Here is a 22,515-nt window from a genome sequence, read left to right on the forward strand (position 1 = left end):
CATCATCTTTAGAACAATTGTAAATCTGTGCATTGGCATTTGTGCACTGTTGAACTTGAATCTGGGAGATTATTTTATAATGCACATAGGCAATATATTACTTTTATAAAATTGGCTTTATTTTAGATTTCTCCATAGGTGCCCTGTTATAAAATTACATACAAAAGGAAAATATGTGTTTTATTAATTAATTATGAAACCCATACAATTGTAAATAGAGACCATGGTTTCTTACGATGGGGCAGTCATGGCCACAATATCTGGCTCTGTTTATAGATTTTCCTGTTTTCTATTGAACTGTAGAAAACTGGAAAACAGAGAAGGCAACTAGATCAAAAGGCAAAGAGATGGACAGATAGGAATGTGCACTAGAAGGCCTTGCTCACCCCCCATCCCACTACTGAAACCCATGCCTTCCCTCCCATATTTGGCAGCTTGACCTCCTTGTAGTACTGCTGTGAGACTACTGTTAAGAGAGCTTCAGCTGCTATTATGAAGAGAGTAGCTACTAGAACAGGGAGTCTGGAGATCACCTTTCTATCCTCAGCCACTCCCCCCTGCTAGGTCCCAGTAGGATTTGGAGTGAAGCAGAGGGGGGAGGTGTATGCAACAGGTATTGTGAATGGGGGAGTGCTGGATAAGGATATTAGGGTAATTTTTTCAGCACCAGCCTCTTTTAAGAAACAATCAGAGGTGATCCAGGAAAATATAGACTGGTGAGCCTGACGTAGGTGCAGGGCAAAATGGTAGAGACTGCAATTACAGAGCATATAAATAAGCATGGATTAATGAGACTAATAAGCCAACATGGAGTTAGTCAAGGAAAATCTTGCCTCACCAATCTACTATATTTCTTTGAAGGGGTGAATAAACATGTGGGTAAAGGTGAACTGGTCGATATTGTGTATCTTCAAAAGGCATTTGACAAAGTACTTCATAAATAACTCCTGAGGAAATTAGAAAGTCATGGGATAGGAGGTAATGTCCTATTGTGGATTAGAAGATAGAAAACAAAAATTAGGGTTAAGTGGTCAGTATTCTCGATGGAGAAGGGTAGATAGTAGGGTTCCCCAGCAGTCTGTGCAGCAACCGCTACTTTTAACATATTTATAAATGACCTAGAGATGGGAATAACTAATGAGGTAATTAAATTTGCTGATGACAAAAGTTATTCAAAGTTGTTAAATCGCAAGAGGATTGTGAAAAATTGCAAGAGGACCTTACGAGACTGGGCAACTGGGCATCCAAATGGCAGATGACATTTAATGTGAGCAAGTGAAAGTGATGGATGTGGGAAAGAGGAACCGAAACTATGTGATGCAAAGTTCCACATTAGGAATCACCATCCAAGAAAAGGATCTAGGTGTTATCATTGTTGATACGTTGAAACCCTCTGCTCAGTGTGCTGCAGCGACTAAGAAAGCAAACAGAATGTTAGGAATTATTAGGAAAAGAATGGAAAACAAAAATGAGAATGTTATAATGCCTTTGTATTGCCCCTCACCTCGAATACTGTGTGCAATTCTTTTCACTGCATCTCAAAAAACATATAGCAAAATTAGAAAAGGTACAGAGAAGGGCGACAAACATGATAAAGGAGATTCGATGACTTCCCTATGAGGAAAGACTAAAGTGGCTAGGGCTCCTCAACTTGGAGAATAGGCGGCTGAGGTGAGGTAGGATAGAGATTTATAAAATACTGAGTGAAGTGGAACAGGTAGATGTGAATCGCTTGTTTACTCTTTCCAAAAATACTAGGACTAGGGGGCACACAATGAAGATACTAAGTAGTAAATTTAAAACGAAACAGAGAAAATATTTCTTCACTCAACTTTAATTAAACTCTGGAATTCATCATCAGAGAATGTGGTAAAAGCAGTTAACTTAGCAGGATTTTAAAAAGATTGGATAATTTCCTGATAGAAAAGTCCATAAACCGTTATTAAGATGGACTTGGGAAAATCCACCACTTATATCTGGGATAAGCAGCATAAAATCTGTTTTACTCCTTTGGAATCTTGCCACATACTTGTGACCTGGATTGACCACTGTTGGAAACAGGATACTGGACTTGATGAACCTTCAGTCTGTCCCAATATGGCAACACTCATGTTCTTATGTTCTAAGAAGCCATATGTTAGCAGCTGAATGCTTCTGGAGAGGAACAATAATGCCAGCTCAAAGGTAGCATTTTTGTTCCATGAATAAAGCAGCTTGTGAGGTAACATTCATTTTGCATAATAATGAGCTGCTTTGCATGCTTTGAATCTCATTGGGGGAAGTTAACAACATGGGCTACTGTTAAGATGTGTTATTTTACTGTTAATTCCAGTTATTAGAACTAGGGGCCCTGTTTACTAAGGTGAGCTAGCATTTTTAGCGCATGCTAAAAATTAGCACGCGCTAACGCTAGCTTTGGGTGTCTTTAGCATTAGCGCGCTAAAAACCCTAGTGCACCTACAGCTTGGCTTAGTAAACAGGGCCCTAGGTCTCCATGCATAAAACGGGACCATTGCTACAATAGCACGTTAGTGGTAAAATAACATGTCTTAATGGTAGCCTATGTTAAAAACCATGTGCCATTATTATTTACTGAATAAACCAGGCACCAACAAAATATTTATAAAGGAGGAGGCAAACTATTCCACCAAATTAGCAAGCCTAGCTCCTATCACTATTTCTTATCAACAAATACTTAGAATCACAATTGTAGATTTACCATTGGATCCATCAGATACACATGCTTCAACCACAAGGCTAATTTCTTTTGAGCCTGGCATAAATAAGAGTGAGCATGTAATCAGCATCAATCCAGTGTAGATATTTTACATTTTCTTATCCAGTTTCATTTGCATTTCCATTCCATAAACATATAATATAAATCCAAGTACTTAGCTTAGCATAGCTTCTTCTTAGCTTAGCTTCATCAAAAGCCTTCATATAAGCCACTCAAAAAATCACCGAGGAGATCTACAATTGTGATTCTAAGTATTTGTTGATAAGAAATAGTGATAGGAGCTGGGATTATTATTTACTGTGCATTGCTCTAAAAAATTAAACATTAAGGGCAAATAACACACATTTTTGCCAACTAATATGCATTATTTGGCAACTATTTATTCATTGGGATTTATTTACCGGCTTTTTGAAGAAATTCACCCAACTAACGTGTATTATTCCCTTAACTTATGTTAGCAACTCTGGACCAATATGTGTTATTCTCTTATCGCATGGTGGCAGCTCTGGCCTTTAATATATTAGTCAAAGAACAGGAAAGACCTTAGAAAAGTCAGTTACAGAAATCGATCCCGATAACAAAAAACTTACATGCATGATTGCAACCCTTATAAAGGATTAGCATGACAATGATGATAAGAATTCAGTCAACAGGAGCAATGAATTTTTACAGTGTTGTACTTACTTTTAGCAGTGAAGTGTATAAATGCTGAGGAATTTCCTAATGCATTCTTAGCAAGGCAAGTATAATTTCCTTCATCATCCAGCATCACATTCCTGACATCCAATTTCAAGGTGTTCTGTATGTGGGAAATGCTTAATCTCTGGCTCGGCACAGCAAAGATGCTAGTAGAAGCTACAACTTCCCCTTCTTTATACATGGTCAATTGAGACGGGGGATTACTCTCAATAGTGCAAAGAAAAATGGCCGACTTTTCATCTTCTGTGTCCAAAAATGATTTTAGCTGTTGATTTCTTGGAGGATCTGAATGGAGAGGAGAAATAGTACACAGTATTTAATAGGTTGTTTAAAATTTACTCTGACAACAGGGTTTCAAAAAAGAACTGCAATACAAAGTATAATGTTCTTCAAAAACAGGCCTGAATTATCTAAACATAGATGCCAAAATTCATCCTGCAGCAGTAAGCAGCTGGTACGTCATTTCCTGTCATGGGCTGAACTAACCCCATGAGCATCTCCCAGCTATCCAGGTATGACAGCCAACCTGGAAGTTAAGGCACTGGCTGATATTCAGACCAGCACCCAGTCAACTCGCCATATAAAGTTAAGACGGTTGTTTTGTTGTCCTAACTTTATGTGGCAACCGGTTAGCAGAACAAAAAGCGCTGCTAATTGGCTAAGTTGTTGCTCCATTCTAACTCTGCCCCTAGTCCATCCCTAACCTACCTAGTTAAGTGCCTCTGAATATCGGGTGCCAGGTCACTCAGACGGGTTTAACCTAACAAGAGTCTCTCCTGTCCTGAGAACATAAGAGTAGCCATACTAGGTCAGACTGATGGTCCATCTAGCCCAGTATCCTCCTGCTAACAGTGGCCAAATACCTAGAAGAATCCCAAATAGCAAGAGTCCATGCTACCAATCCCAGGGCAAGCAGTGGCTTCCACCATGTCTATCTCAATAGCAGACTATGGACCTTTCCTCCAGGAACTTGTCTAAACCTTTTTTAAACCCAGATATGCTAACCGCTGTTATCATATACTCTGGCAATGAATTCCAGAGGTTAACTATCTGTTGAGTGAACAAATATTTCCTCCTATTTGTTTTAAAAGTTTTTCCATGTAATTTCATTGAGCGTCCCCTAGTCTTTATACTTTTTGAAAGGGTAAAAAATTGATTCACATTTACCCTTTCTATACCAAAGAGGATTTTGTAGACCTCTATCATATCCTCCTCAGACATCTCTTTTTTCAAGTTGAAGAGCCCCAACCTCTATGGCCTTTCCTGGTTGCAACAATGAGAATCAGTTGGACTGCTATATGACCAAGGGGTAAAAGGGGCACTCAGGGAATACAAGGCCATAGCAGAGAGATTAAATGAATTCTTTGCTTCGGTTTTTACCAAGGAAGATGTGGGAGAGATACCAGTGCCAGAAATGGTATTCAATGCTGATGAGTCAGTAAAACTGAAACAAATCTCTGTTAACATGGAAGATGTAATGGACCAATCTGACAAACTGAAGAGTAGCAAATCACCTCGACCGGATGGTATACATCCCAGAGTACTGATATAATTGAAAAATGAACTTGCAGAGCTCTTGTTAGTAATATATAATTTATCTTTACAATCAAGTATGGTACCAGAAGAATGGAGGGTGGCTAATGTTACACCAATTTTTAAAAATATCCCAGGAAATTATCGACTGGTGAGCCTGATATCGGTGTTGGGAAAAATGTAGTGACTATTATGAAGAACAAAGTTACAGAGCATATACATGAGCATGGATTAATGAGAAAAGGCCAACATGGATTTAGTCAAGGGAAATCTTGCCTCACCAATCTACTATATTTCTTTGAAAGGGTGAATAAACATGTGGATAAAGGTGAGCCAGTCGATATTGTATATCTGGATTTTCAAAAGATATTTCACAAAGTTCCTCATGAAAGACTCCTGAGCAAATTAGAAAGTCATAGGATTGGAAGTGATGTCCTATTGTGGATTAAAAACTGGTTAAAAGAAATCAGAGAGTAGGGTTAAATGGTCAGTATTCTCAATGGAGAAGGGTAGATAGTTGGGTTCCCCAGGGATCTGTGCTGGGACTGCTACTTTTTAACATATTTATAAATGATCTTGAGATGGGAATAACTAGTGAGGTAATTAAATTTTCTGTTGACATAAAGTTATTCAAAGTTGTTAAATCGCAATAGGATTGTGAAAAATAGCAAGAGGACCTTATGAGACCAGAAGACTGGGCATCACTTTGCATTTGTCCACATTAAATTTCATCTGCCATTTGGATGCTCAGTGTTCTAATTTCCTAAAGTTCTCCTGCAATTTTTCACAGTCTGCATGTGTTTTAACAACGTTGAATAGTTTTGTGTCATCTGCAAATTTAATCACCTTCACTTGTTGTTCTGATTTCCAGATCATTTATAAATATGTTAAATAGCACTGGTCCCAGTACTGATACCTGTGGCACTCTACTATTCACCCTCCTCCACTGAGAAAAATGACCATTTAACCCTACTCTCTGTTTTCTATTCATTAACCAGTTCCTAATCCATTACAGAACATTGCCTCTTATTCCATGACTTTAATTTTCTCAGGAGTCTCTCATGAGGAACTTTGTGAAAAGATTTCTGAAAATCAAGATACACCAAATCAACCAGCTCACCTTTATCCATATGTATATTTATGCCTTCCAAGAAATGAAGCAAATTGGTGAGGCATGACTTCCCTTGGCTGAATCCATGCTCATTCATCCCATTAAAGAATGTTTGTCTATGTGTTCAGTAATTGTTTTTCTTTATAATAGTTTTTACTATTTTGCCTTGTACTGAAGTCAGGCTTATTGTTTTGTAATTTCTCGGATCACCTCTGGAACCCTTTTAAAAAATCAACATTACATTGGCCACTCTCCAATCTTCAGATACTACAGACAATTTTAACACTAGCAGCAGATCAGCAATTTCATGTTTGAGTTCTTTCAGTACTCTGGGGTGCATGCCATCCAGTCCAGGTGATTTACTACTCTTCAATTTGGCTCAGTATGTCTTCCACTGAGATTTCTTTCAGTTCCTTCACATTGTCACCCTTGAAAACCACTTCTGGTACAAGTAGATCTCTTACATCTTCTTCAGTAAAATCCGAAGCAAAGAATTCATTCAGTCTCTGCGCTATCACCTTGTTCTCCCTGATTACCCCTTTTGCTTCTTTATGGTCTAACAATCCCACAGATTCCCTCATAGGCTTTCTGCTTCTTATATACCTAAAAAAAATATTACTATGAGTTTTTGCTTCTGTGGCAAGTTTCTCTTCATATTCTCTTTAGCCTTCTTTATAATGGAGTGGGTGGTCGATGCCTGGAATGCACCCTCCCCCCCAAGGGAGGTGGTAGAAACAAAAACAGTGATGGAATTCAAAAAGGTGTGGGATGAACACAAAGGATCTCTAACTAGAAAATGGATAGAATTTTAAAAAAATTAAATGGCTGTATGTGTGTGGATGTGTGAGTGACACTTAGATGGTGACTCCCACTGTGACAAATTAAGGCCAGTGCTGGGCAGACTTTGTAGGTCTATGTTCTGTATATGGCAATCCAGTTTAGGATGGGCTGGAAAGGGCTTCAATGGCAACTTCAGTAGCTGGAACCGAGGACAGTGGTGGGCAAACTTTTACAGTCTGGGTTCTGCAAATGACAAGATAGATTTGGATAGGCTGGAGTGGACTTTGACAGCAACTCCAGTAGTTGGAACATAAAGACAAGAGATGGGCGGACTTCTACAGTCTACATCCCAGAAATGCCAAAGAAAGACCATGATGAAGTTTATAATATCACATTCATTGTAGATTTAATCATTAATTGATCATGAGTGCAACTGTTGGGCAGACTGGATGGACTGGGATGGACTGTTCAGGTCTTTATCAGCAATCACTTACTGTATTACTATGTTACTATATTATTAATGCTTTGCTTTGAACTTTCCAGTGCTTATGTTGCTTCTTATGTTGCTTATGTTCTTATGCTATTATTTTGTTCATTTGGATCTTTTTCCATTTTTTGAAAGATGTTCTTTCGTCTCTAACAGCCTTTTTCACGTCACCTTTGAACCATGCTGGCTGTCATTTGCTCTTCTTTCCACCTTTATTAATAAGTGGAATACATCCAATCTGTCCATGCCTGATTTAGGGGTCCTTTTACAAAGGTGCACTGAAAATGGGCTGCAGTACTGTAGGCACGTGTTATGGATGTGTGCAGGTCCATTTTTCAGCGCACCTGTAAAAAAGGCCTTTTTTATTTTTGCCTGAAATGGACTTCCGGCAAAAATAAAAATTGGCACCCGTCCATATTGGGTCTGAGACATTACTGCCAGCCATTGATGTAACAGTAAGGTCTCTCACGTTAACCGTGCGATAATCGCCTACGCAGGTCAAATCAGAGTTACCGCCCGATTTTAGCCGTGCGCCAGAAAATAAAATATATTTTCTGGCACACGTAGCAGATGCGCATCAATAATTAAATTACCGCACTGGCCACATGGTAACTCCGAGTTGACATGTGTTGGGCGTGTGTAGGCACCTATGCGGCTTAGTAAAAGGGCCCCTTAAAGTTATAAGCTTTTCGGCTGATCCTTTTAGCTTCTTTTTAACCATTTTTTCTCTTTTTATCATATTTGCCCTTTCTAAAATTAAATGCTGCCACAGTATATTTCTTCAGTGACTTCACTCCAGATACTAGCTCAAATTTGATCATGTTATGATCACTGTTTCTCAGCATACCAAACACTGTTATCTCTCATACTAAGCCCTGCATTCCACTAAGGGCTAGATCTACAATAGCTCCCCCTCTTATCAGTTTCTGAACCAGTTGCTCCAAGATGCATGAGTGGGTCAAGGACATTGACAAAAGATGTGTGCAGTCTTACAGAATATCAGGGATCTGTGGCCAACTTGTGTGCTGGGAGGAAGTCCTCACATCCAATGCTGAGCACGGAATTCAGCGCTCAATGCTATTCTGTAAAGAGCACTCATCCCAGAGTGCCCTATAACACTGAGCTCCAATTTGGCACCTAATTTTTGGCACCATTTATAGAATTTCCTCTATAGAGAGCAATTCTATAAATTAGTGCCTGAAGACCTGGATGCATACGTTCTAGAATAATAGCGCTCATGCGCATGATTGGTGCCACAAATTGGCATTTATGTGCATACCTGCTAGGTGCTTGTCATGGCTGTGGCCATGTCTCCACATCCCCACTCACCTTTCCTTGTTGTGGTTGGGCTCCGTGGCATCTCCAGACTGCCTCCCAGGTACAAAGTTCCTCCTACACTGATGCCTATGCTGCCTGATTCCCTGTTTTCCAAGCAGTGGCATAGTCAAGGGTGGGCCTGGGTGGGCCTAGGCCCACCCACTTTGGACTCAGGCCCACCCAGTAGCAGCACATCTATGATGTGGTTGGCAAAGATTCCAAAGCCCCACTAGCTGAAAACTCCCAACAACTGTCCCTCCTGCATACCTAGTAAATGGCAGATCTTCACCTGCAGCAAGCAGCGACTGATACATACTGCTCACACCGGCCCCATAGCCTTCCCTCTGACATATTCCCGCCTATGTGGAAACAGGAAGTTGCAGCAGTGGGAAGGCTGTAGGGCCAACATGACCAGTGTGTATTAGTTGCTTCTCACTGCTAGTGAAAATCTGCTATTTAAAAGGTATGTGGGAGAGGGGGGATGTTTGACACCATATGGCACGCAGGCGACAGAAGGAGAGACCAAATCACTTGTAGGACTGGGTGGGGTTCTTCTGCCCACCCATCTTGGGCCTAGGCCCACCCAAAATTGGGTGTCTGGCTACACCCCTGTTTCCAAGCCTCATTTCAGAGATTATTCGAGCTTCATTCTGATGTTCCAGCATTGTAGCCTCATTCCAGAGACTATCTAAGCCTCAGTCTGATGTCCAAGTAGTCTAGCTTCTCTCTGGTGCCCTTGCTGTGTTCTTCAGTGCATTCCAAGTCTCATTCCAGGGCACCAGAGGCTGTGACATCATTAGTGAGGGCCTTTATAAGGAACCATGGGACTCTCATACATTGCTTTCACAACAAGGTTCCCTGCCTAGTTGAGCATGCCTGATATTGTGTTTCTCCTATTTAGGATTTGACCTTCTTTTCCTGACTTCAGCTCCAGTTCCAGTCCTGCTTGTCTTCAGCTCCAGCCCCAGCCCTGCTTGCTCTTGCTTTGCTTGTCTTCAGCTTCTTCCAGCCATGCTTGCCTTTAGCTTCACTTCTAGCCTTGTTTGTCTTCATCTCTTGTTCCAGCCCTGCTTGTCTTCAGCTCCAGTCCCAGCCCTGCTTGTCTTCAGCCCCATTCCCAGCTCGTCCTCAACTCTAGTTCCACCTAGGGTTACCATATGGCTCCAGAAAAAGGAGGACGGATTTAACCAGCCGGGTTTTACTTCCATTGCTTTCCATTGAAAGCAATGGACAATTACGTCCATTGAAAGCAATTGCTTTCCATTGAAAGCAATGGAAGTAAAACCCGGCTCCACCCCTGCCTGCCTACAGCTCCAGTTTTGCCTGTCTAGCCCTAGTCCTGCTTGTCTCTAGCTCCAGCCTGGCCTTGCCTGGTTTTTGCCTTAGTGCTCTGTCCTGCCCAGGAGGTTCACTACCACTAGCCAGTATCTGGCAGCATTCCAAGGGCTCACCTTCCCTGAGATCATAACAGTGCTATTCTATAACATACATGCCAAAATCTTAGCACGTAAGTTCAAGGGGGTGCACATGTGGGTGAGTCATGGGCGTGTCTCCAAGTTACATGTGCCACTCATAAAATACTATAAGTTATGCACACTTCAGGACACAATTACATGCCAACAGTTATGACTATCATTGGCATAACTATTGGTGCCTAAATTAAGGGCGTGCCATTGCTCGATTATGCTCATATTGTATAATGAAATCTTGATGGCCAGATGCTATTATCAAAACTGGTGCTAAGCACATGGCATTATGGCACCTAAATCTTGATGCCAATTTATAGAGTTGCCACTATGGCAATACTGTGAGTTACACATGTCCCGGCCACATTTAGGTGCCGACTTATGCCAGCTCTATGTCTGGTGTAAGCAGTGGCTTAGCTACGTGGGGCCGGGGGGGCCTGGGCTCCCATAGATTTGGCCCTGGATCCCCCTGCTGATGACCCACCCGACCCCCCCTCCCGCCACCAACCCGCCATCGCCATCACCTGCCTTTGCTGGTGGGGGACCCCAACCCCCGCCAGCCGAGGTCCTCTTCTTGTAAAAGGCTTCCTTCTGTTTCTGATGTCCTGCATGTACAACGCCTCGCCTTGCTCCCCTGCCTTGTCCCCTGCTTCACCTCACCCCCCCGCCTCCTCGCCTTGGCCCACTGCCTCCTGGCCCACTGCCTTGCCTTGCCTCCTTGCTGCTTCCCCTCATAAACAAATATTGGTGAGGGTCAGCTTCATGTAAAGGAGCATCAGCGTGCACAGGAGGAGCAAGAAGAAAGAAGAGCAGGGCAGCGAACGTGGCTGCGCCAGAGACCGGACCTGAAGAAGGCTTCGTCTGGCAGGGTTGGGGACCCCTACCAGACAAACCAGGGGCCTGGATGAAATTTGTGGGAGCCCAGGCCTCCATGGCCCCCCATAGCTATGCCCCTGCTGCTTAGTAAAAGGACCCCTATGTGACTACAAAAACCTACAGGCAGTAGCCTTTAAAAACAATGGAATCACTGTGGGTTTCCCTGTTGACTATCTAGTTTTCGAACATTCCGACTGTACATAGTTCTCTTCTGTATGGTCAACAGAATAAAAGTAAGAGACTGGAGAGTATCTTCCAAGAATTAGTAATTAGTGCCCTCCTTAATGACTGGTATGAAACAGAGAAGGGTCAAATCAATTGCATGTTACTTGTGTTAAACAAGACGTGCAGTACTGCCCAATCTGCCTGCGAATAAAAATCCCTGCTTTGTTCCACAACACAGCTGTTTTCTTGGGGTGGAGAGGGGGCAGCAATTGTAGCAACATACTTGGGAGCTTCAAAAGTTTGCATACTGTTTTGCCTAGAAAAATGGCAGCACGGAGGGTTGAATTCTATATATGGCAGCAAAAAAATCAGCGCAAAAAAAAAATGCTATTCTATAAGCTGCGATTAAAGTTAAGTGCAGTTTATAGAACAGCGCTTATGCCTGGGAATCGTGCCTAACTTTAGGCGCATACATTTGCACCAACTGAAACGTGGTACAAATGTACGTGCCTAAATTAGACGCATGTCTCCATTATTCTATAGCAACACACATACATTTTAGGAATGCCCCCATTCTGCCCATGACCCTCTCAATTCCATGCCCCCCTTTTTTGCTCATGCATAAAATTTAGGCATGGATCCCGCACCTAAATTTATGTGCGTAAATTCCAATTCAATCTAATTAGTGCCAATAATTGCTTGTTAAACAATTATTGGTGCTAATTACCTCATTGTTCAATTAAATTGCACACAAAATTTACACGCACAGTTTTTGGTGACTTTTATAGAATTAGGGGGAAAATATCTGTGGGTAGTTTTTCATTTGGCAATAATGAAAGTAAAACTACTTGTGGAGTAGGCAAAAGCCCATAGAGACTGAGTTTTGTCTCCTACAAAGGAGCCATGACACTAGACTGTAATAATGCAGAGAAATAAAGGTTAAAAATCAAACAAAGCACATTGGTAAATACAATATAAAATTGCCATGCGGATGTATGTGGCTCCACGGAGGGCGTTCCATATGGGAGTGTCCCCGTGGAGGGAGTGCCCAAAGTGTGGGGTTGAAGGAGCTACACTGGGCCACATGCTTTGGTCATGCAAAGGAATAAGAGAATTTTGGAAAGTCTTAATCGCCCAGGTGTCAGGATTGTGGAAGGTGAGGTGGCAAGACGATGCTCGATTGTTGTTTGGTCACTTCCTACTCCCACCTCATAGCCCGAGAGGAATGAAAACCTTTCTACAGAAAACCGTCATAATTGCAAAGCAATGTATCCTAGCGGAATGGATAACCAATAGATACCCTACAATACAACAATGGAGACTGTGCATAATTAATTTGATACGAATGTGGGAGGATAGGCATAAAAAACTTCTCCTCAGCGAAGGGAGAGAGTTGGCAACAATGTTGGAGCCTATTCTTGAGTACTTTAACCCCAGAAGCACGGAGTCGTCTTTTGAACAGATAAAGTTTAAGAGACTGGACAATGCTGGTACAAATATGCATATGATTTAAGATAATAAAAAGGGAGGGGGAAAGGGAATACATAAGGGGGATTTTGGGGGGGAAGGGATAAATAGGAAGAGAAGGACGGAGACCTCTCACTTTGACTACTGCAACCTACTCCTCACTGGCCTCCCACTTAACCATCTATCCCCCCTTCAATCAGTTCAGAACTCTGCTGTGCGTCTTATCTTCTGCCTAGACCGATATGCTCATATCACCCCTCTCCTCAAATCACTTCACTGGCTTACGATCAGGTACCGCATACAGTTCAAGCTTCCCCTACTAACCTACAAATGCACTCAATCTGCAGCCCCTCACTACCTCTCTACCCTCATCTCCCCTTATGCTCCTACCTGTAACCTCCGCTCACAGGACAAATCCCTCCTTTCAGTACCCTTCTCCACCACCGCCAACTCCAGACTCTGCCCTTTCTGCCTCGCCTCACCCTTTGCTTGGAACTCCTTGAGCCCATAAGCCAAGCCCCCTCCCTACCCATCTTCAAATCCTTGCTCAAAGCCCACCTCTTCAATGTCGCTTTCGGCACCTAACCATTGTACCTCTATCCAGGAAATCTAGACTGCCTCAATCTTGATTGACTGCACTTTTTGTCCTTTAGATTGTAAGCTCCTTTGAGCAGGGACCGTCCTTCATTGTTAATTGTACAGCACTGCACAACCCTGGTAGCACTTTAGAAATGTTAAATAGTAGTAGTAGTAAACACAGAAGTATTGCGTTTGATGTAAAATGTTATATGAGTGTTGGATATATGTTGTAGACCAACGTCTAATAAAAATGATTGAGACATAAAAATCAAACAAAAAATGTAATGTGATACCTTTATATTGAACTAGCTTGCCACATTTTTTGACTAGCCTTCAGGTGCTGACAGTCCCGTCCTCAGGTTAGAATAGAAAAAGAAAAAAAGGGAGTCATCAACATCCCAAAGCTAGTCAAGAAATGAAGTGAGTTAATCCAACAGAAGAGATGACACCTTAATATGTGTATGATTTTGTTTGGCCACATTTATTTTAGTGTAATTCCGCCTAGGCAGAGAGGAACACTGAGGTCCCAAGGAAAACAGGCGAGCGGTGAAAGAAAGTGGGAAAATGACCAAAGGGTAAATAATCATGGATAAAAGTCGATATAAAAATCTGGTCTTGAAAAAGTCCTTTATAGCGTATTAGGAAGAACAGCATCAGCGAGCTGTCTCTACTTGAAGTCATCAACTTTTATGATTTAACATATATGAAGACTCCTGAAGCAGGCTAACTGCCGAAACACAGTGCTGGGTCGAGTCTTCACCAATAAACGTTTTATCATCTTTAGAAGTCTCCTCATTTGTTCCTGATCAGCCTGGTCATTTTCCCACTCCCTTTCACTGCTAACCTTTATTTCAGTGCATTCTAGTGGACTAACATGGTAAATAACTACCCTACTTTACCCATAAGTTTGGACTTCTAGCACATTTATCCAGAAACGGAATGAGTCGTACATACTTTGAGCCTATTTTCTAGCAAACTTCAAAGAGCAAAATTATGAGACACTTACAAAGTACACTCAAGGTGACAGGTGAAGAACTTTTGCTTCCATCCACATTCTGCACACAGCAGTGATAAGATCCAGCATCACCACTGTCTATGCTGAGGAAGAGGAGGGTCCGCTTAGCCTTTGAACCTTCCATGAATATGTTCCCATTCTTGTACCAGGTATAGTTAAGCATTCCTTGGGCCTCACTGGAAATAACACAAGTTAAATTCACTCTGTCGCCTTCAGGAATTAGTGCAGATGGGGTGACCAAAATTCTAGCAGCTATTAAGAAAAAAAGAAGCACAAAAGATATAAACATGAATAAAACAATACTCTCTGTGGGTTTGGTGGTTAAATATGCAGACAGAAAGGATTGCTTCCCAGGATCATTTGTGTAATGGGAGGTACTGTACGTACTGTATCAGCAGTCTTTAAAGAAAAGGCAGGCCACACTTATGGCAGCTATATTTTGGACTGTTCATTAACAGAGGAGATAATAACTGAAAACAGCAAAAGATAAATAAAAACAGATTTAATATGAAACTAATATGGAAAGATGTGTTTAGATGATAAGGCTATCGTGCTGAGGCTGCGACTGCTTTTCCTTTTAATGTGGTTTGCTGAGCCATGGGGCAGTTCTGTAAAGAAAGGGCTAACCTGGATATGCCAAATATGTGCATAAATGATTAGAATACTTGCATGTAAGTGTGTAAATGTGCACATATCTGTGTAAATGCCAAAATTCCACCCAAGCACTAGTCTGTAAATATATACATATCTTACATAGCATATATTTGATATAGGTAAAGTCTGGATGGAGCATGGGCCATGTGCAAACGTATACACATAACCTACAGTATACTATAAGTTATGTGCATATCTCGGCTGCTAGGTAGCTTCATTGCATGCCCCCTAGTCCTAGTATTTTAGGAAAGCGTAAACACATCTACCCATTCTACTCCACTCATTATTTTATGTTTCAATCATTTTTATTGGAGAAAATTTTTAAATAAACTTATTCAACAGTATTTTGGCTTCTGTTGTAACTTATTTGCGTCACCATCAACATCTTATTGAACCTTTACAGCTTAACAGTAACTTATGCATCTTTATACATTGTACAGCGAAATAAACTAAATATATGGCATATTAGATATCTGCCCTTTTATCGCCCAACTGATCTATTGTTCTCCAGTTCTTTATTTTCCCCCTCTTTTCCCCCCTCCCTTTCCCTTCTCTCCCTCCCTCCCTTCCCCTACCCTCCCACCCTTACCTACCCTCTATCACAGTTATACTTCACATCACGCTTAGTTCTTAGTCCACTTTAATTCTCACATATTTATTATTTGACCTCTGGCTTGGGGAGTCAAGGTCAATCAGAACAGGGTCCAGCAATTCCAAAAGTTCTTTGTAACAAGGGGTCCCCGACCTCTCAGGCTTAGCCGTTCCGTGCGCAACAGGTTAATCATCTGCCCTCTCCAGTGAGATTCCGAAGGGCTCTCCGCTGACAACCACATCAACAGGATTGTTTTCTTGGCCACCATAATTGTTTTAAACACAAATGTTCGACATCCTCTTGGAGGGCTTCCCGATAGTTTTGGGTGGCCAAACAGCAACATTGGTTCTACTTGCCATTGTATATCCCACATGTCTGCCACTCGTCGTATCAATGCCTGCCAGTATGATCCAATCTGTGGACAACTCCAGAACATATGTCCCAATGTTGCTCCCTCCGCCTTACACTTGGGGCATGCTCCATCTGGTGATATGCCCATGTGAAATGCGCGTCTCGGAGGGACATACGCTCTCAACGTAAACTTAAACTGCATCTCCCAATAATACGTTAGGTCCGTATTCTTACGATATCCAATCAAATGTTCCCGGATCAATGCTGCAGTTATATCCACTCCCAATTCCGCACTCCACAGTTTAGATAGCGTCACGAAATCTGGTTCTTTTGCCATTTCCTTTAAATGTCTATGGTAAAATTTCAATGGCACTTTTTGTTGTGCTCCCAATGAGAGGGCCGATCCCAGCTCCTCCTGTACATCTTCCGTCATTGTTTCCTGTGGGAGACTACGGCTATAATGTTGCAGCTGCAAATAATGAAACCAATCTGATGAGTCAAGCATAAACTGGTTTTTAAGTTGTTCCCATGATTTAATCTTCCCATCCTTGTCTAAGGCCTGGTGCATGTATTCCAATCCTTTTTCCTTCCAACGTACAAAGGCCGCATGTTGTTGTCCAGGTGGGAATTCTGGGTTACCCCAAATTGGAAGGTATGGGGTTGTGGCAGCTCGGAATTTATGGTGTCTGCAGAGCCAACTCCACACCGCTTGAGCAGTATGCAAAATTTGTGCTGCTCTTAACAAGCTCATTTCTGCTTTATTCTTTTTATGTATCAGGGAGCTGATATGTCTCTGGCCTATTTCTTGCAGCTCGAGATGAGAGGGAGTAAAATATTGTGTGCGTCTTAGCCAATCATTTAAGTGCCTCATGCCACTTGCAATTGTCATTTCCCGAAGGTTCAATAGTCCCAGGCCTCCAAATTCCCTCGATAGATGAAGTGTGGACAGTGCTATTCTTGGTTTTTTCTGCGCCCACAAAAAGGTCTGTAAAAACTTGTTTAATTGTTTTTCATCAGCCTTGGTCAGGTACAAAGGCAAAGTCTGGAATATGTAGAGCCATCTGGGCACTGTTACCATATTATAAAGGGCTATCCGACCCAGAAGTGATAATGGGAATCCCTGCCACATTTGTAAAGTTAACTTTGTTGTATTCATCAGTTTCCTCATGTTTCGATCGTATAGCTGTGTAAGATCTCGAGGTATTAATACACCCAGATATTTTATTGTCTCTGCCTCCCACTCCATGGGTAATGCTAGTGTCTGTCTGAGAGCATCCCCCTGCAATACCTCCAAAGCCCTAGATTTTTGAATGTTCAATATGTACCCTGACAGGTCCCCATACTCCCTTACTATCTCCAATATTCTAGGTATTGCCCGTTCTGGTTGTTGGGTTATTATTAATAAATCATCAGCAAAGGCGAGGGCTTTGACTATGCCTCCTGCCAGGGGCACCCCCCTCACCCCTCCATCTGCTTTAAGCACTTGTAGCAGTGGTTCCATTGCCAGGATAAACAAAAGGGGCGAGAGCGGGCACCCCTGCCTGGTTCCCTGTTTGATCTCAAAGGAAGTTCCCTTTATTCCATTTACCAAAACTGCTGCTCGAGGTTTGTTATACAATGCCCCCAATGCATCTCCATACCATCCTTGAATACCCATATAGTTTAAGAGTCCAAACAAGTATCCCCAGTCTACCTTATCGAATGCCTTTTCAGCATCCAGACTAAGAACCAAAGCTGGTTCCTGGTCTTGTTGGCTCTTTGCCATTGCCAAGAGCAGTCGTCTAACATTGTTCCCTGCTTGTCGGTTCTTCACAAAACCTACTTGTTCTTCCCCTATTAAATCAGGAAGGAGTTGTCCTAATCTGGTGGCAAGAATGCGAGCCAGTATCTTTACATCTAAGTTTATCAAAGAGATTGGCCGATAGGAACCTGGTTGTGTGCTCTCCTTGCCTGGTTTAGGTATCAAAGTGATTAGTGCATCATTGGCATACTGGGGGAATTCTTTGTCTTCTACTACCTGTTCCAAGTATTTCCCCAGGGCTTCCAAACCTTCTTTCGATAGTATCTTATAATATTCTCCCATGAAGCCGTCAGGCCCAGGTGCCGAGCTCATGGCTAACGCTTTGATCGTGTTTTGCAATTCTGTCCCTGTTATAGGACTGTTTAACATGTCTATTTGTTGTGGCTGGAGTTTGGGGAAGCCCATTTGATCTAAATATTCCTCCAAGTCCCCTATGTCCTTTCTCGGCAAGCCCCCATATAAGGAACTAAAATAAGTATGAAATATCTTCCCTATATCTTCACTCTTATTTTTTGTCACCCCCTTGTGGTCTTGTATTGCAGTGATTACCCGTCCTGAGGTCTCTGTTTTCAGCAGCCTTGCTAATATAGTGCCCGCTTTGTTACCAAATCGTTGTAATCTACATTTATAATATGTTAAGGATCGTATAGTCTGCTTGTGAATTAGGGTATTAAGGGTAATTTGGGCCGTTAAGTATTGTTCCTTATTTATTGCTGTTGGGTTTTTTATATAAACTTGTTTAGCTTTCCTAAGTTGGGTTTCTAGATGTAAAATTGCCCTTGCTTGCTTTTTCTTACGGCTTTGTACAAAGGCAATTATATCCCCCCGCACCACTGCCTTGGAGGCCATCCAGTATAGTTTTGGATTATTCATGTGCTGTTTGTTAAACCGTGCATAATCCTTCCATTTAGCATTAATGTAACGGGTGAATTCTTTGTCTCCATGTAAGTACATCGGGTATCTCCAACCCCCTCCATGCCTATAATACTCTGAAGCCTCTATCTCCATCCACACCATTGCATGATCCGATATTTCTGTAGGGCCTATTCCAGTACCTCGTACCCAGGAGAATGCCGAACTGTCCAGAAGTATATAGTCTATTCTAGAGCTGGTACCATGTGCCCTAGATAAATGTGTATAATCTTTTGTCTCTGGGTGTAATGCCCTCCAAGTATCTACCAGGCTTAACGTGCGTATGAATGTCGAGAGTGCCCGCTTTCTACTCCCCCCTTGTGGTGCTTCTCTTGGGTTAGTGGTGTCCATCATTGGGTCCATTACTAAGTTAAAATCTCCACATATCAACAATTTCAGAGATGCATACGGGGCACACTGTTTTATTATGGTTTGGAGGAAGTTTGGCGAGAAATCATTAGGCCCATATAAGGATATAACCAAGAACTCTTTATTTTGAAGCCAAAGACGTATTAGGACGTATCGCCCCTGGGGGTCTGCCTGGAGCAATTTTGCCTTTTAGCTGCTATTCCCTTCCTTATTAATATTGCTACTCCCTTCGACCTGCCTGCAGCAGAAGCAGAAAATACTTCCCCCACCCAAGCTCTTTTCAATTTACAGTGTTCATCTTCCGAAAGTCTAGTCTCCTGTAGACAAGCCACATCTGCTCTATGTCTCTGCAATGCCTGTAATATTTTCGACCTTTTCACAGGGGTTGCTATGCCCCCCACGTTCCAAGATATAAACCGGATCGTCTTAGCCATCCCAGCACAGCATTAGCCATATTAAAAACCAGTTGTTCTTTAGTAAACTTGAGATTTGGGCGCCCAGCCTCGCCTTCCTCTCTATTGGTCTGCTCTTATCTGTGGGTTCCTTGATTTTTGTCCTACTCAGCGCATATAAGGGTGTTCTATTCCTACCCTCCCTCCCCGAAATTACTTCCCTTCTGCTCTTACTACCTGTCTTCCCTTCTTGTGGTTGTAATTTCAATTGTGTTAGTTGCTCCTGTGATAGTTCCCCCTCCCTCTTTAATCTCCTGTGTCCTGCTCTCTTCCGTTTTCCTCCCCTCCTCCCTCCCTCCCTCCCCCCCTCCCGCCTCCCCCATTTCTTCTTCCCATAATCCTTGGTCCGCCCCATCCACCTTATGGTGTAAGACTTATAGTGATGGTTCCCCTCCCCCAACCCGCTTATTCTCTATATTATCCAATTTCTTGTGTTCAGTCTTGTGCAGGTCTAATTGCCTTCCCCCTCTAACTCAATATAGTGTAATAGTCAGCAAGTCCTCTTAAGTTATAGTTGTACTCCCTGCTTCAGGGTATTCAAATCTATACCTCAAATGTTTTGTACTGGATTCATGTGTTAGCGTCCTCAGAGTTCAGTTGATCTTGGAGCCCATCCTGTGCTTCTTGCGGTGTCTGAAATATTTTCCAGTTTCCATTTTGCAGTACTTTCAATTGTGCCGGATAAGCGAGCATGAATCTTCTATTCAATGTTGCTAATTTTGTGCATATTGGTCCAAAGGCTCGCCTGCGTTCCTGCAGTACTATCGAGTAGTCCTGAAAGATTTTTATTTTTGCTCCATCAAATGTCAATGCGTCCCATTTCTGGCGTGCACCTCTTAGAATTTCAGTTTTGTGCACAAAGTTGTGGATCTTTGTAATCACTACTCTTGCTCTGCCATTTCCAGTTCCTTTTCGGCCTAATCGATGAGCGCGCTCCAGGCAGAGAGGCCCCGCGCTGTCCGACAGCGCAAATTCCTCTTTTAGCCAGCGTTCTAATTGTGTTTGGAGTAGTTGGTCAGGCACTGTCTCAGGAATTCCCACTATCCGCAAGTTCGATCTCCGTGATCTATTTTCTAGATCGTCTAGTTGTTGAGCCTGGGTTGTAGTTAATTTTTCCAATTCCCGCACTCGCTCCCGCAAAGCATGTTCTGCCTCCTCGGCTATTACTATGCGGCCTTCCAGGTCCCCGGTCCTCCTTGTTGTATCTGCCAGTAACGTTTCTACCGCTGCTAGTTGTTCGGATATCTGGGCATATTGGGGCGCCATAGCTGTTTTTACTGCCTCCGTCAATTGTGCTAGTTGCGACGGGGTAAACACCGGAGGTGAGTTCATCTGCGCAGGGCTTTCCGCCATTTTGGGCTCACTCAGTCCACGGTGTCGTTCGGTTTCTTTCTTTACTGTTTTTCCCGGCATTGTTGTTGCTGTACGAATGAGGTATTGGTCCATATAGGACTGTTCCTATGATCGCAAATCGCTGTTATTTCGTTTGTTTTTAGTGCTATTTTAGCGTTGTTGGGGGAGGGTTCTCAGAGAGACAGAAAACACGTCTTCCCCTCTCACTCCATCACCGGAAGTCCCACTCATTATTTTATATACTACTACTACTTAACATTTCTAAAGCGCTACTAGGGTTACGCAGCGCTGTACAATTTAACATAGAAGGACAGTCCCTGCTCAAAGAGCTTACAATCTAAAGGACACGTGAACAGTCAGTCTGATACGGGCAGTCAAATTGGGGCGGTCTGGATTTCCTGAAAGAGTTAGGTGCCGAACGCAGCATTGAAGAGGTGGGCTTTAAGCAAAGACTTGAAGATGGGCAGGGAGGGGGCTTGGCATAAGGGCTCGGGAAGGTTGTTCCAAGCATAGGGTGAGGCGAGGCAGAATGAGCGGAGCCTGGAGTTGGCGGTGGTGGAGAAGGGTAATGAGAGGAGGGATTTGTCCTGTGAACAGAGGTTTTGGGCGGGAACGTAAGGGGAGATGAGGGTAGAGAGGTAGTGAGGGGCAGCAGACTGAGTGCATTTGTAGGTAAGAAGGAGAAGCTTGAACTGAATGCGGTATCTGATTGGAAGCCAGTGAAGTGACCTGAGGAGAGGGGTGATATGAGTATATCAGTTCTGGTGGAATATAAGACATGCAGCAGAGTTCTGAACAGATTGAAGGGGGGATAGGTGGCTAAGTGGGAGGCCGGTGAGGAGTAAGTTGCAGTAGTCAAGGCGAGAGGTAATGAGAGCGTGGACGAGAGTTCGGATGGTGTGTTCAGAGAGGAAAGGGCGAATTTTGCTGATGTTAAAGAGGAAGAAGCGACAGGTCTTGGCTATCTGCTGGATATGCACAGAGAAGGAGAGGGAGGAGTCAAAGATGACTCCGAGGTTGCGGGCAGATGAGACGGGGAGGATGAGGGTATTATCAACTGAGATAGAAAGTGGAGGAAGAGGAGAAGTGGGTTTTGGTGGAAAGACGATGAGCTCGGTCTTGGACATGTTCAGTTTCAGGTGGCGGTTGGACATCCAGGCAGCAATGTCGGATAAGCAGGCTGATACCTTTGCCTGGGTCTCCGCGGTGATGTCTGGTGTGGAGAGATACAGCTGGGTGTCAACAGCATAGAGATGATACTGGAAACCATGAGATGAGATCAGGGAGCCCAGGGAAGAGGTGTAGATTGAGAAGAGAAGGGGTCCAAGGACAGATCCCTGGGGAACACCAACAGGTAGCGGGATGGGGGTGGAGGAGGATCCATGAGAGTGAACTCTGAAGGTGCGGTGGGAGAGATAGGAGGAGAACCAGGAGAGGACAGAGCCCTGGAACCCAAATGAGGACAGTGTGGCAAGAAGTAAATCATGATTGACAGTGTCAAAAGCGGCGGATAGATCGAAGAGGATGAGGATGGAGTAGTGGCCTCTGGATTTGGCAAGGAACAGGTCATTACAGACTTTAGAGAGTACTGTTTCTGTCAAGTGTAGAGGGCGAAAACCGGATTGAAGTGGATCGAGGATAGCATGAGAGGAGAGAAAATCAAGGCAGCGGCTGTGAATGGCGCACTCAAGTATTTTGGAGAGGAAGGGTAGGAGGGAGATGGGGCAGTAGTTGGAGGGACAGGTAGGGTCAAGTGATGGTTTTTTGAGGAGAGGTGTGACTACGGCATGCTTGAAGGT

The 22,515-nt window shown here is 43.0% G+C and overlaps 1 protein-coding gene across 4 annotated transcripts in view; it reads right to left on the bottom strand.

The window, feature by feature from the left end:
* The window catches only part of SIGLEC1 (sialic acid binding Ig like lectin 1), a 135,836-nt gene that overhangs the window by 42,065 nt on the left and 71,256 nt on the right, over positions 1 to 22,515 (bottom strand). For all 4 annotated transcript variants that reach the window (XM_030190979.1, XM_030190976.1, XM_030190978.1 and 1 more), the window contains 2 exons: positions 14,224 to 14,484; positions 3,422 to 3,721 (listed from right to left, as the gene is read on the bottom strand). In XM_030190979.1, the coding sequence (XP_030046839.1) occupies positions 3,422 to 3,721; positions 14,224 to 14,484 (561 nt within the window). The remainder of the gene's footprint in view (positions 1 to 3,421; positions 3,722 to 14,223; positions 14,485 to 22,515) is intronic.

The sequence above is a fragment of the Microcaecilia unicolor genome, chromosome 2 (assembly GCF_901765095.1).
Source record: "Microcaecilia unicolor chromosome 2, aMicUni1.1, whole genome shotgun sequence".
Taxonomy (NCBI): domain Eukaryota; kingdom Metazoa; phylum Chordata; class Amphibia; order Gymnophiona; family Siphonopidae; genus Microcaecilia; species Microcaecilia unicolor.